Raw genomic sequence first — 13,170 nt, 5'->3', positions numbered from 1 at the left:
CAATTCATACTGTAATATAATTTGATTGTAGGTCCCCACATTCTCCTGTTAACAGATCCAGGAGCCCTCATTTTGATGAGGATGGAGGCTGTAGTCCTCCTGAAGCCTGGCCTAAGCTTGCTTGTTAGCTTGGCTTGGTGTATGTACCATATTCATGGATGCATACGTATGTACCACTGGTGAGTTAGGAACTGTCACAATCGTAGCTATACCGTAAATTGCATTCACTCTTTTAACCATGCCATACAACTTCACGTTCTCTCTAAGCAGTCTCGTCTGCTTCATCTTGTGGTTTATACCGGGAGATATAACAGGCAAGGTGCCTGTTCATGTAAATAGCAATTTGTAATGCTCCATGTTTTGTCCATCTCAAAACATCTTTTTTTTGCACTATAATGGTGGTATAATACTATAGTGCCTATACATCTGCGATGTCTGTAAACACTTTACAGAAATATGATATATGAGAAACGTGGTTACATAATGACTGACAGCTTTCATGAATAATATTTGTTGGTCTCCATGGTTAAAAGAATGTATGACTGGTATAGTGCCATCCACTGTATATTTATATGAGCGAGTATAGTTTTATTGGTAGATACTTTCCTACCATACAACATTGTTTGTCGTATTGGTAATCAATGTTCCACTATTACAACATATTTTTATGTTCAAGATGTGATTCGAAGATGTTAGCAGAATATGTAAGAGAGAGGGGAATAGGAGAAATTAATAGTGTTTCTTCAAATTGGCTTACATGTTTTTATCAAGTCAATACATCCCCCCTCTCTCTCTCTCTTTTTACATAACAATGAAGATACGTTAATCTTGTAGGACATACCAGCTTGGTGCAGCCAGGCAGTATGTAGCCTGTTCTTCCGCACATTTTCCCCCAACTGGTTTTTGGTGGTTTTAGGATAGAGATATCCTTATTGTTTGCATACAGTGGATGGTTTAGCATTGAAATACCTGCACCTTTTTAAAATCATTTTTTATTTTTTACTACAGGTGGCAAGCAAGGTATACTGGGATTCTCTTTTGGAACTATAGTGCCTTTGCCCTTTAAGGGGCCGGGGCGTTTGGTCATAATTTGTTATTAATAATATTGAAGGGGGTAAGGATGGGAGGACAGAGCCCCTCCTTGTTGAGCTAAACCAAAGGAATTAGAGGACAGTGGTAGGGAATACCCCCATCCTGAGTCAATGGATGATTTTTAAAAAAAGGCAAAATGTGTCAAAATTTACCCTTCCCCTGTACAACAATCCTTAACACAACAGATAGGGAGGAGCTTCAATCAATTGCTCCTCTCATTATCTGTTGTAAGCTAGAAGGGGAGGGGAAACGCAGAACATCATCTTCAAATGGGTCCCTCCCCTGCATACCCATGCATATATACAGATAGGGAGGAGCTTCAATCAATTGCTCCTCTCATTATCTGTTGTAAGCTAGATGGGGGGGGGGGGGGGACGCGGAACATTATCTTCAAATGAGTCCCTCCCCTGCATACCCATGCATATATACAGTGACAGGGAGGAGCCTAGCTAGTGGCATATATAAGCAGTGCTCCTACATTGATGGGCTCCTCCCATTATTACACTATGGGGGAGGGGCAATAAAGTACCTATTCCCAAATATACCACATTCGACTAATATGGGAGGGGCAAAGACTCATATGAGGAGTATCATCACCTTTCCCCATCATTTACCCCCTTCTAATTTCATCAATAGTTAAATCCTCATCCCATCAAAGTCGGTTGATGATACAAGAATTAGATTTTGAGTTCCACAATCTTAAGGATTATTTCCATTTGGTACTAGGGTGATGTCTATTTTATTGGGCATGATGATCATTCTGTCCAACAGTCATCCAATATCTGTACTATTGCATGATAGTGTAGTTATCTATCAAGGTATACTCTTCTTGCCACCTGTAACCATGGTAACTGTACTTTATGTGCCATGTAGGACCCACATGACAGGTATGATGGGGGAGAGGAGACACTTATCAAATGTCTTCATGACATCTCCAATCACATCGGTGTGGGTAGGGGCGTCAATCCATCGTTCGGGCAGACATTGCATTAGTATGTTCTGTATACAGACACTTCTGAAATTAGTTGCTAGCCTTAGGATTGACGCCCCTGGGTAATATCATTGTTTGTGTCTCAATACAATACTCGTAACTATCAATTAATGGATGCATCCTACACAATTTACTGAGACTATTTGTTTGCGAACAATGTCAATGTCATTGAAACTCTCGAAAATGCAAATGTAATATATGCGTCATTAGTATAATATGTTAATATTTTCCCTTGACCCAATGCAAAAATGTAACAATATGTATAACTCTATGATCGAATTACCAATTTGTTGAGAAAGAATATGAATTTAATTCACAAATAAAGAAAATAGTTTGTCATTATTAACCTTTGTGATGTAATACAAAATGTAATACTCAAAGATAAATTTAAATTTTAAAATGCTTACTACTGTCTCTGTTTTTATTTCCAATGAAATAAGCTTCTCAACGTTTTAGATGTTTATAATGAGAGCATGTGTGTGTTTGTGTATGTGAAAGTCTTTCATCTGCTACCTTCATTTCGAACCCTTTCCCGACACAGTCGTATCTCTACTTCAACTATCATTTTACTACCATCCTACATCTACCACCACCCTACATCCACTACCAACCAATCTCTCCTTCCCAGACCCTACCTCTACCTCTCCTCCATATACCCTACCTCTTCTCCATCTACCCTACCTCTCCTCCTTCCATCCTACCTCTCCTCCATCCATCCTATCTCTCCTCCTTCCACCTTACCTCTCCTCTTTCCACCCTACCTCCTCTCCATCTATCCTATCTCTCCTCCATCCACCTTACCTCTCCTCCATCTACGTCTTCTCCATCTACCCTACCTCTCCTCCTTCCACCCTACCTCTCCTCCATCCACCCTACCTCCCCTCCCTCCACACTACCTCTCCTCCATCCAAAACTACCTATCCTCCCTAGACCCTACCTCTACCACCCCTCCATCCACTCTACATCTACCTCCCCTCCACCCTACCTCTCCTCCTTTTATCCTACCCCTCCTCCATCCACCCTACCTCCCCTCCATCCACCCTACCTCTACCACCCTTCCATCCACTCTACATCTACCTCCCCTCCACGTACCTCCCATCATCCCACCTTACCTCTCCTCCATCCACCCTACCTCTCCTCCATCCACCCTACCTCTCCTCCATCCACCCTAACTCTCTTCCATCCAACCTACCTCTCCTCCCTAGACCCTACCTCTACCACCCCTCCATCCACTCTACATCTGTCCTCATCCATCCACCCTACCTCCTCTCCATCCACCCTACCTCTACCACCCTTCCATCCACTCTACATCTACCTCCCCTCCACGTACCTCCCCTCATCCCACCTTACCTCTCCTCCATCCACCCTACCTCTCCTCCATCCACCCTACCTCTCCTCCATCCACCCTACCTCTCCCCTCTCCACCCTACCTCTCCTCCTGCCACCCTACCTCTCCTCCTTCAACCCTACCTCTCATCCATCTACCCTACCTCTCCTCCATCTACCCTACCTCTCCCCTCTCCACCCTACCTCTCCTCCTGCCACCCTACCTCCCCTCCATCCACCCTACCTCTACCACCCTTCCATCCACTCTACATCTACCTCCCCTCCACGTACCTCCCCTCATCCCACCTTACCTCTCCTCCATCCACCCTACCTCTCCTCCATCCACCCTACCTCTCCTCCATCCACCCTAACTCTCTTCCATCCAACCTACCTCTCCTCCCTAGACCCTACCTCTACCACCCCTCCATCCACTCTACATCTGTCCTCATCCATCCACCCTACCTCCTCTCCATCTACACTTCCCCTCCTCCATCCACCTTACCTCTCCTCCATATACCCTACCTCTTCTCCATCTACCCTACCACTCCTCCTTCCATCCTACCTCTCCTCCATCCATCCTATCTCTCCTCCTTCCACCTTACCTCTCCTCGTTCCACCCTACCACCCCTCCATCTACCTTGCCTCTTCTCCATCCACCCTTCCTCTCCTCCTTCCGCCCTACCTCTCCTCCATCCATCCTATCTCTCCTCCTTCCACCTTACCTCTCCTCTTTCCACCCTACCACCCCTCCATCCACCCAACCTGTACCTCCCCTCCACCCTACCTCTATCTACCCTACCTCTCCTCCATCCACCCTACCTCTACCACCCCTCAATCTACCCTACCTCTCCTTCTACCCTACCTCTACTCCTTCTATCCTACCCCTCCTCCATTTACCTTACCTCTCCTCCATCTACCCTACCTATCCTCCTTCCGCCCTTCCTCTCCTTCATCCACCCTACCTCTCCTCCATCCACCCTACCTCTCCTCCTTCCACCCTACCTCTCCTCCATCCACCCTACCTCTACCACCCCTCAATCTACCCTACCTCTCCTTCTACCCTACCTCTACTCCTTCTATCCTACCCCTCCTCCATTTACCTTACCTCTCCTCCATCTACCCTACCTATCCTCCTTCCGCCCTTCCTCTCCTTCATCCACCCTACCTCTCCTCCATCCAACCTACCTCTCCTCCATCTACCCTACCTCTCCTCCATCCACTCTACCTCTCCTCCATCCACTCTACCTCTCCTCCCTAGACCGTACCACCCCTCCATCCACTCTACATCATTCTACCTCCCCTCCACACTACTTTGACCACCCGTCCACCCTACCTCGACCACCCCTCCGCCCTACTTCTACCACCCCTCCACACTACTTCGACCACCCCTCCACCCTACCTCTACCACCCCTCCACAGTACTTCGACCACCCCTCCACCCTACCTCTACCACCCCTCCACACTACTTCGACCACCCCTCCACCCTACCTCGACCACCCCTCCACCCTACCTCTACCACCCCTCCACACTACTTCGACCACCCCTCCACCCTACCTCGACCACCCCTCCACAGTACTTCGACCACCCCTCCACCCTACCTCGACAACTCCTCCACCCTACCTCGACCACCCCTCCGCCCTACTTCTACCACCCCTCCACACTACTTCGACCACCCCTCCACCCTACCTCGACCACCCCTCCACAGTACTTCGACCACCCCTCCACCCTACCTCGACAACTCCTCCACCCTACCTCGACCACCCCTCCGCCCTACTTCTACCACCCCTCCACACTACTTCTACCACCCCTCCACCCTACCTCGACCACCCCTCCACAGTACTTCGACCACCCCTCCACCCTACCTCGACAACTCCTCCACCCTACCTCGACCACCCCTCCGCCCTACTTCTACCACCCCTCCACACTACTTCTACCACCCCTCCACCCTACCTCGACCACCCCTCCACAGTACTTCGACCACCCCTCCACCCTACCTCGACAACTCCTCCACCCTACCTCGACAACTCCTCCACCCTACCTCTACCACCCCTCCACTCTACCTTTACCACCCCTCAAGCCTACCTCTACCACCCCTCCACCATACCTTTTCCACCCGCTCCACCCTTGCTGTCCTCCCTCTACCCTACCTTTCCTCTATCCGCCTACCTACACTCCATCGACCTACCTCCCAGATAACGATACGGCGTTGGGCCAACGTCGGCCACGGTCGGAAGGGTCGCAGTCGGCAAGCCAACGTTGGCTAATCGTTGGGCCATTGTCGCCATTTCTTACTGATAAATGGTGGCTATTGGTTGGCTCATTCGACGTTGGGCCAATGTTGGCTGAACGTTGGTCCATTGTCGCCATTTTCACTGATAAATGGTGGATATTGGTTGGCTATTCGACGTTGGGCCAATGTTGGCTGAACGTTGGTCCATTGTCGCCATTTTCGCTGATAAATGGTGGCTATTGGTTGGCTATTCGACGTTAGTCCAATGTTGGCTGAACGTTGGTCCATTGTCGCCATTTTCACTGATAAATGGTGGCTATTGGTTGGCTATTCGACGTTGGGCCAATGTTGGCTGAACGTTGGTCCATTGTCGCCATTTTCACTGATAAATGATGGCTATTGGTTGGCTATTCGACGTTGGGCCAGTGTTGGCTGAACGTTGGTCCATTGTCGCCATTTTCACTGATAAATGGTGGCTTTGGGTTGGCTATTCGACGTTGGGCCAATGTTGGCTGAACGTTGGTCCATCGTCTCAATTATCACTGATAAATATTGGCTATTGGTTGGCTATTCGACGTTGGGCTAACGTTGGCTCATTGTCGCCATTTTCACTGATAAATGTTGGCTTTTGGTTGGCTAGTCGAGGTTGAGCCAATGTTGGCTGAACGTTGGTCCATTGTCACCATTTTTACTGATAAATGGTGGCTATTAGTTGGCTATTCGACGTTGGGCCAATGTTGGCTGAACGTTGGTCCATTGTCGCCATTTTCACTGATAAATGGTGGCTATTGGTTGGCTATTCGACGTTGGGCCAATGTTGTCTGAACGTTGGTCCATTGTCGCCATTTTCACTGATAAATGGTGGCTATTGGTTGGCTATTCGACGTTGGGCCAATGTTGGCTGAACGTTGGTCCATTGTCGCCATTTTCACTGATAAATGGTGGCTATTGGTTGGATATTCGACGTTGGTCTAATGTTGGCTGAACGTTGGTCCATTGTCGCCATTTTCACTGATAAATGACGGCTATTGGTTGGCTATTCGACGTTGGGCCAATGTTGGCTGAACGTTGGTCTATTGTCGCCATTTTCACTGATAAATGGTGGCTTTTGGTTGGCTATTCCACGTTGGGCTATTGTTGGTTCAATGTTGGTCCATTGTCGCCATCACTGATAAATGGTGGCTTTGGGTTGGCTATTCGACGTGGGGCTAATGTTGGCTAAATGTTGGTCCATCGTCTCAATTATCACTGATAAATGTTGGCTATTGGTTGGCTATTCGACGTTGGGCCAATGTTGGTTGACGTTGGTCTATTGTCTCATTTATTACTGATAAATGTTGGCTTATGTTTGGCTATTCGACGTAGGGCTAACGTCGCCATTTTCACTGATAAATGGTGGCTATTAGTTGGCTATTCGACGTTGGGCCTATGTTGGCTGAACGTTGGTCCATTGTCACTATTTTTACTGATAAATGGTGGCTATTGGTTGGCTATTCGACGTTAGGCCAATGTGGGCTGAAAGTTGGACCATCGTCTCAATTTTAACTTATAAATGTTGGCTATTGGTTGGCTATTCGGCGTTGGGCCAATGTTGGCTTCATGTTGGTCCATCGTCTCAATTTTTATTTTAAATGGTGGCTTTGGGTTGACTGTTCGACGTTGGGCTAACGTCGGCTGAACGTTGGTCCATCGTCTCAATTTTAAATTTTAAATGTTGGCTTTTGGCTGGCCATTCGATGTTGGGCCAATGTTGGCTGAACGTTGGTCCATCGTCTCAATTATTACTGATAAATTGTGGTTGTTAATTGGCTAGTCGACGTTGAGCCAATGTTGGCTGAACGTTGGTCCATTGTCGCCATTTTCACTGATAAATGGTGGATATGTTGGCTAATATACGCGACGTTGGGCCAACCTTGGCTTAACGTTGGTCTATATCGTCTCCATCTTTACTGATAAATAGTGCATGTATATATTGGTTGGCTATATGACGTTGGGCCAACGTAGCAAATACGACCTAGTACCGCTACATCCGGGTAAAAAAAATGCATGCGTGCGCATGCCCATGTGCTCATGCAAATGCAACGTACGTCAGCCATATCCTGTCCATTTGTCTGGATCAGTTGCCGGGGAGTACCAACACTGCATGGTAAATGAATGATTTTCTTTCTCTTTCAACGTTATTTTTGTGAGCATGTCGCGTGAAACTTATAAATTGTATAGTGTGAGAACTCCTCGTCACAAAGCGAGGGAAATAGCATGAGAAATTGTTAAAGTAATCATTGATAATTCCCTGTCCAAATGAAAGTGAAAGTGAGTGAGTGCTCGGCGTACGCTTAGCATGCACACCCGCTGCGTGCAATTGAAGTGTGAGTGATGGCTATGATGGCTATGATGGGGGCCGAAGTGTCGGCATCAGATGTATTGAGTGTTTGCCGTGATAAATGTTAATATGTTCCTGACTTAGAGTTAGACCTAGGTAATGTATTGATGCATCATGTTGCAGCGTCCGTGACAGTGATGATGTTCATCCCAATATGCAATATCGACCATGAATCAAATGATTGTGAATCTGTTGGTGTTACAAGTGTTGAAGGTGCTGATGCATTGTTGGAAAGACCAATTGAATCAAATAGAGCTGAATGGGAAGACGCATCATTTTTTATGCATATCTAAATGATATTATAGTCTCTGATACTTTCAGATTTAGAAGTAGGTCTATACTATATACTCTGTAGTAGCTCAATATATGCTGATGATGATTCAGTTCGAAAAGGAATAAATTACGAGATTCGGCTGTGAATTAAGATATCCCGCTAGTACATGTTTCTAGCCTCCTGAAATCTTACAAGGGAGTGTGCCAAGTCTGCCAAAATATGCAAGAACTTTGTATCAACACATTTAGTGGATTGTGAGTGTGATGTGAAAGAGGTAGCTGGTGGGAATTACCCTCATTTTGGCATTTGCAATCATTTAAAGTCGCAATTGGCCACAAGAACCTCAATTTGATCAAATAGTAAATAGGAAAAACTATTGGGGGCGGGGGCAACACTGATCGATCCCATAATTTTCATTCACAATTTTCATTCACAAATTTGATTATTGCTGCATTTTTATTCTCATTTTCAAATTAGTTTTTATTGTTTATGCACATGTATATTAAATTGCTATAATTTGAACTAAAGGTAAATATTCTAATTATTTATTTTTAAATTATGACGTTCTTTATTAATACATTCAATTCTATATAGCTCTTCCAAATCCCAATACTTTTTTCTCCCATAATCCCTACAATTCTGAAATTTAAATATTAAATCCTGCATTTCATATCGTCAACTTCACAACAAATTCCAGATTCCTCTACCCGTTCAGATCCAGCTACCCCTACCTCGATCATCCAGAACAGCATCAACAGCACCAAGGACCCCTCGACATCGACCCCATCAACCTCCAGAACACTGTCGACCCCAACGACCCCATTGACCTCAACATTCAGAAATATGGGTATGTCATTTGGCATTTTATTCATTTTGTATTTAGTTATACATGTAGACAGGATAGCACTTCTTAGTATTCGTTATAGTTGTGCCCTGCACACAAAGTACAAATGTACTGGATTAATGTACGTTTGTGTAGGACATAGCTGCTAACGGATGCTAGTATCTTTTTCCTGATTATATTGAGAAACTGCATTGTGATCACTTACAAAACTATTCAACAACAACAAATCATGAAATACTGCTTATAGCAGTATTTTTTTGGAAACAATTCTGAATGCAGGGTGCCACAAAAAACAAAACACAGTCAATTGATTTGTTTCTTGTATAAGCAACTAACGATATAGCTTTGTGTTTTTGTTTCTACTTTGAAGCCCCTCGAGCTCTCTCAAGTATTGGGAGCTTACATAAATACAAAAAAAGTATTGGGAGCTTCACATTTCACTTCAATGTTATAATGATGTGAAAGAAAATGCCACTCTTCTTCAAACATTTGTCCTAAAAATTAGAAAGAATACAAACTTACTAAGGGTTTTGTGTTGTATGCAGAAAATTTTGTATTCTTTCATCCATATTCTACTTCAAACACATTTGTTAGGGCAATATTCTATTTGCAGAAGTGTCCGGGTGTTAATGACATCGTCTTTTACATCATACCATTTAAGTGAGATTGTGCCATCTATTCTTTGGCTAATTTGGGGATCCAACACTTAAGAGGGGCTTTAAACTGTTATCAATCAAGCATCTCAACACTGAGCAAACAGATACTATAAATTGGTTCTTTCTATTGAAGAATATTACTGCCATTTTACCTCAAATGTATATTTCCTTTGTTGAGAAGAGTGTTTGATGCTATTCTAATTAAACAAGACAAAAATAGAAGAAATCCATTCCTTTCTAATTTCCATACGTCTGGGTCATTCGCTCTAAAGTTTGAACGAAGTTATTTTCATGACAAAGTACTTCTATCCATGAAATTTCATCAAAACTAGGGAGGATGTGCCACTCAGGACTACTTCCCTTGAATGCCGTACTATTTGATTAATATCCGTACTATTTCAAGGTGATGTTTCCATAATCTGCTTTTAAATCTTGTTTGGTTTCTTTCTTCTTCTTTTTTTTTGCCGCAGATGTCGAAGTTGTACCACCACAAGCTAGACAAGATTTTGATTCCGACTAACCCGTTCTTTAAAGGTCAATTGCCTTAGGAAATTAAAACTTTTATGTCTTGTATCAAGACCCTTTTAAAGCAACATAATAACAATTGTTTCATAAATAAATGCCTCCTTATATTTTTTACAATTTTTTGAAAACCTCTCCAAGTTGCTCGTCTAATGGTGGACCCCGCCCCTTACAATTCTCAGAGTTCCTCGGAATGATTGACCAAAGGATTAGTGATGTTATATCAAGAACGATCTCCGCTTAGGCAAGCTACGGTGCTTGCTAGCCAGCTCTGCAGGCATTATGTTTTGTACACAAACATAAACAATAACTTTTGTTATTAAATAGTGTGCTATGCATGTTTACTTGTTATTTATTGTGGTGAAATTTCACTAATTGCCCAATTTTAAAAAGAGAGCTATACCATGAGTCGAAGAAGGTCGTAATTGATTTGAATGCCTGTATAACGTGTCAACTAAATGCATGCTATAAAGAATTTCAAAGGTAAGAAAAAATGTTTCATATATCTAAGTGACTGAATGTTTTTCGTACTACCTTCTTCTCAATTTAAAGAAATATTGAAAGTGGTATATCAGAGTGAAGAAACTTGTGTTTTTCCCTTTACAAGCTCTGCTCTTTCTTACTTCACTTTAAAATTTCCTCTCTTGTTATATAAACATTTAGCGATTGCTTTACTTCACACATTCAAGCAATGTATACTATCCCTCCTAAAACACATAGAAAAAACACCTCCTAACAATAGATATGGCGACGAAATGTATCAGCATCTCTGAAATGCCTAAGCATAAAAAATGTTGGCAATTTCTCTGAAATTTATTTTTTAATTTTTTATGGAACATTGTTTACATTAATTGCCCAGTTCTTGGTATGCAAATGGTGGACACTTTATTCATTTCTTTATATTTTTGTGCTGTACATATGTAGAGGAATCTTGTCATAAGCAATCGTGTTCGTCTGCCAGAAAGTTTGTTTTGTTTTACTCGGGAAGTTGCGAGGATTGTTTATTATATTCGTACAATGAATTTCAGTATGTTATGTTGTGTTACGTGTAAGCGACAATTCATTTTATAACAGCTCCTATCGTCCTAGCATTCATTGATAGTAGGCCTATATTGTGACACATTGAGATACCTTGAACTTTAAACTATGTTTACATCTTTTTCGAATTCAAACGAAAATACAAAAGAAAGATGTACAATAATTGTATTCACATTTACCACAGTTTGTTTATTATTACACATAAAATAAAGTATGTTTTATCACAAAATCAGTTTATTTTCCTTGTTCTTTTGTTTTGGAGGGATGTCAAGTTTTGAAATTGTTACTATCTTCATTTTGTGGATTTTGCTCTGTTTATTTATTTAATCCAATCTTAAACTACTTGGCTTTTCCTTGTCACGTTGTGATGCATGTGTTTGAATGATTGTACATGTCCGATGTAGTATGATCTTAACGATGTTCTTATGAACGGACGACCGATGTTGGTGTGAATATGTTTTTTGAGTTGGTGTTGGTAATGTCAGAAGGATGTTGGCATGAACTGGAAAGGGGAGGTACAACGTCGGCACATGGTGGGATACGGGTTGGCATAACGTTGCTTCTACGTCGGCAAATGGTGGAGAAGAGGTTGGCATAACGTTGGTCTAGCATTGGCACATGGTGGAGGAGGGGTCGGCACTTGGTGCGAAAAGGGTTGGCATTATGTTAGGACAACGTCGGGGAGACGTCGGCACATAGTGTAAAAGGGGTTGGCATTACGTTGGTCCTACGTCAGGGAGACGTCGGCACATGGTGGAAAAGGTGTTGGCATTACGTTTGTCCTATGTCGGCATATGGTGGGATAGGGGTTGACATGACGTTGGTCATACGTCGGGGGGACGTTGGCCCGATGTTGGCTTAATGTCATTTCGTCGCTGTCGAGCCAACGTTGGCCCGCCGGCAAGAAAGCCGTTGGCCCAACATCACATTGGCGACGATGGCGCAACGTAACAGCCCACGACGTCGGCACATGGTGGGATAGGGGTTGGCATAACGTTGGTCCAAAGTCGGAACTACGTCGGCACATGGTTGAAAAGGGGTTGGTATAACGTTGGGCCAATGTCGAGGAGACGTCGGCACATGGTGGGATAAGGGTTGGCATGACGTTTATCCAATGTCGGAACAACGTCGGCACATGGTGGGATAGGGGTTGGCATAACGTTGGTCGTACGTCGGCACATGGTTAAAAAGGGTTGGGACGACGTTGGTCCAATGTCGGAAAGACGTCGGCATACGGTGGAAAAGAGGTTGGCATAACGTTGGTTCAATGTCGGGAGGACATCGGCACATATGGTCGGATAGGGGTCGGCATAACGTTGGCCCGATGTTGGCTTAATGTCATTTTGTCACTGTCGGGCCAACGTTGGCCCGCCGGCAAGAAAGCCGTGGGCCCAACATCATGTTGGCGACGTTGGACCAACGTAACAGCTTACGTTGGCCCCACGTTGGCGTAACGTCGCATTGTTATCTGGGCTGTACCGCCTCTCTTCCACGTCTCTACCCTACCTTCTACATCCCTTCTTCTACCACCCCTCCACACTACTTTGACCACCCCTTCACCCTACCTCTACCTCTGGTTTTACTCTGAAAATTAAAAATGACTTTCCTAAGAGGTGTTGGAAGCGGTCTAGGAGTTTAATTTCTCGTCATTTTCTCTTTTCCTTATCCTTTTCCTTCTCTCTCGCTTTTACTTTTCCTCCCTCCCTCTCTCTATCTTTTTGCTCTCTCTGTACATACATCCTTATAATATAACCCTTACGAAGACCATTATATACTTTTAATGCATGCATACAGTGGCGGATCCAGGGGGCGGGGGCC

General features: G+C 44.1%; 1 protein-coding gene and 1 long non-coding RNA gene across 2 annotated transcripts; both read left to right on the top strand.

Moving 5' to 3' along the window:
- Positions 1–1,972: 1,972 nt before the first annotated feature.
- Positions 1,973–5,672, top strand: LOC105440913 (36.4 kDa proline-rich protein-like). The gene is made up of 2 exons (XM_030997340.1): positions 1,973–2,044; positions 4,668–5,672. Exons 1-2 carry the CDS (start codon positions 1,973–1,975, stop codon positions 5,670–5,672), a joined length of 1,077 nt encoding a protein of 358 aa, XP_030853200.1.
- Positions 5,673–7,517: 1,845 nt separating this feature from the next.
- On the top strand, positions 7,518–11,027 carry LOC115929320. The gene is made up of 3 exons (XR_004066420.1): positions 7,518–7,784; positions 8,990–9,139; positions 10,263–11,027. It is a non-coding gene; the product is annotated as an uncharacterized LOC115929320 (long non-coding RNA).
- The last annotated feature ends 2,143 nt before the right edge of the window (positions 11,028–13,170 follow it).

The sequence above is a fragment of the Strongylocentrotus purpuratus genome, unplaced genomic scaffold (assembly GCF_000002235.5).
Source record: "Strongylocentrotus purpuratus isolate Spur 01 unplaced genomic scaffold, Spur_5.0 spur5_scaffold_4, whole genome shotgun sequence".
Lineage (NCBI taxonomy): Eukaryota > Metazoa > Echinodermata > Echinoidea > Camarodonta > Strongylocentrotidae > Strongylocentrotus > Strongylocentrotus purpuratus.
Note: the sequence above shows the minus strand (reverse complement) of the source record. Positions and strands in the feature narration are given on the sequence as shown.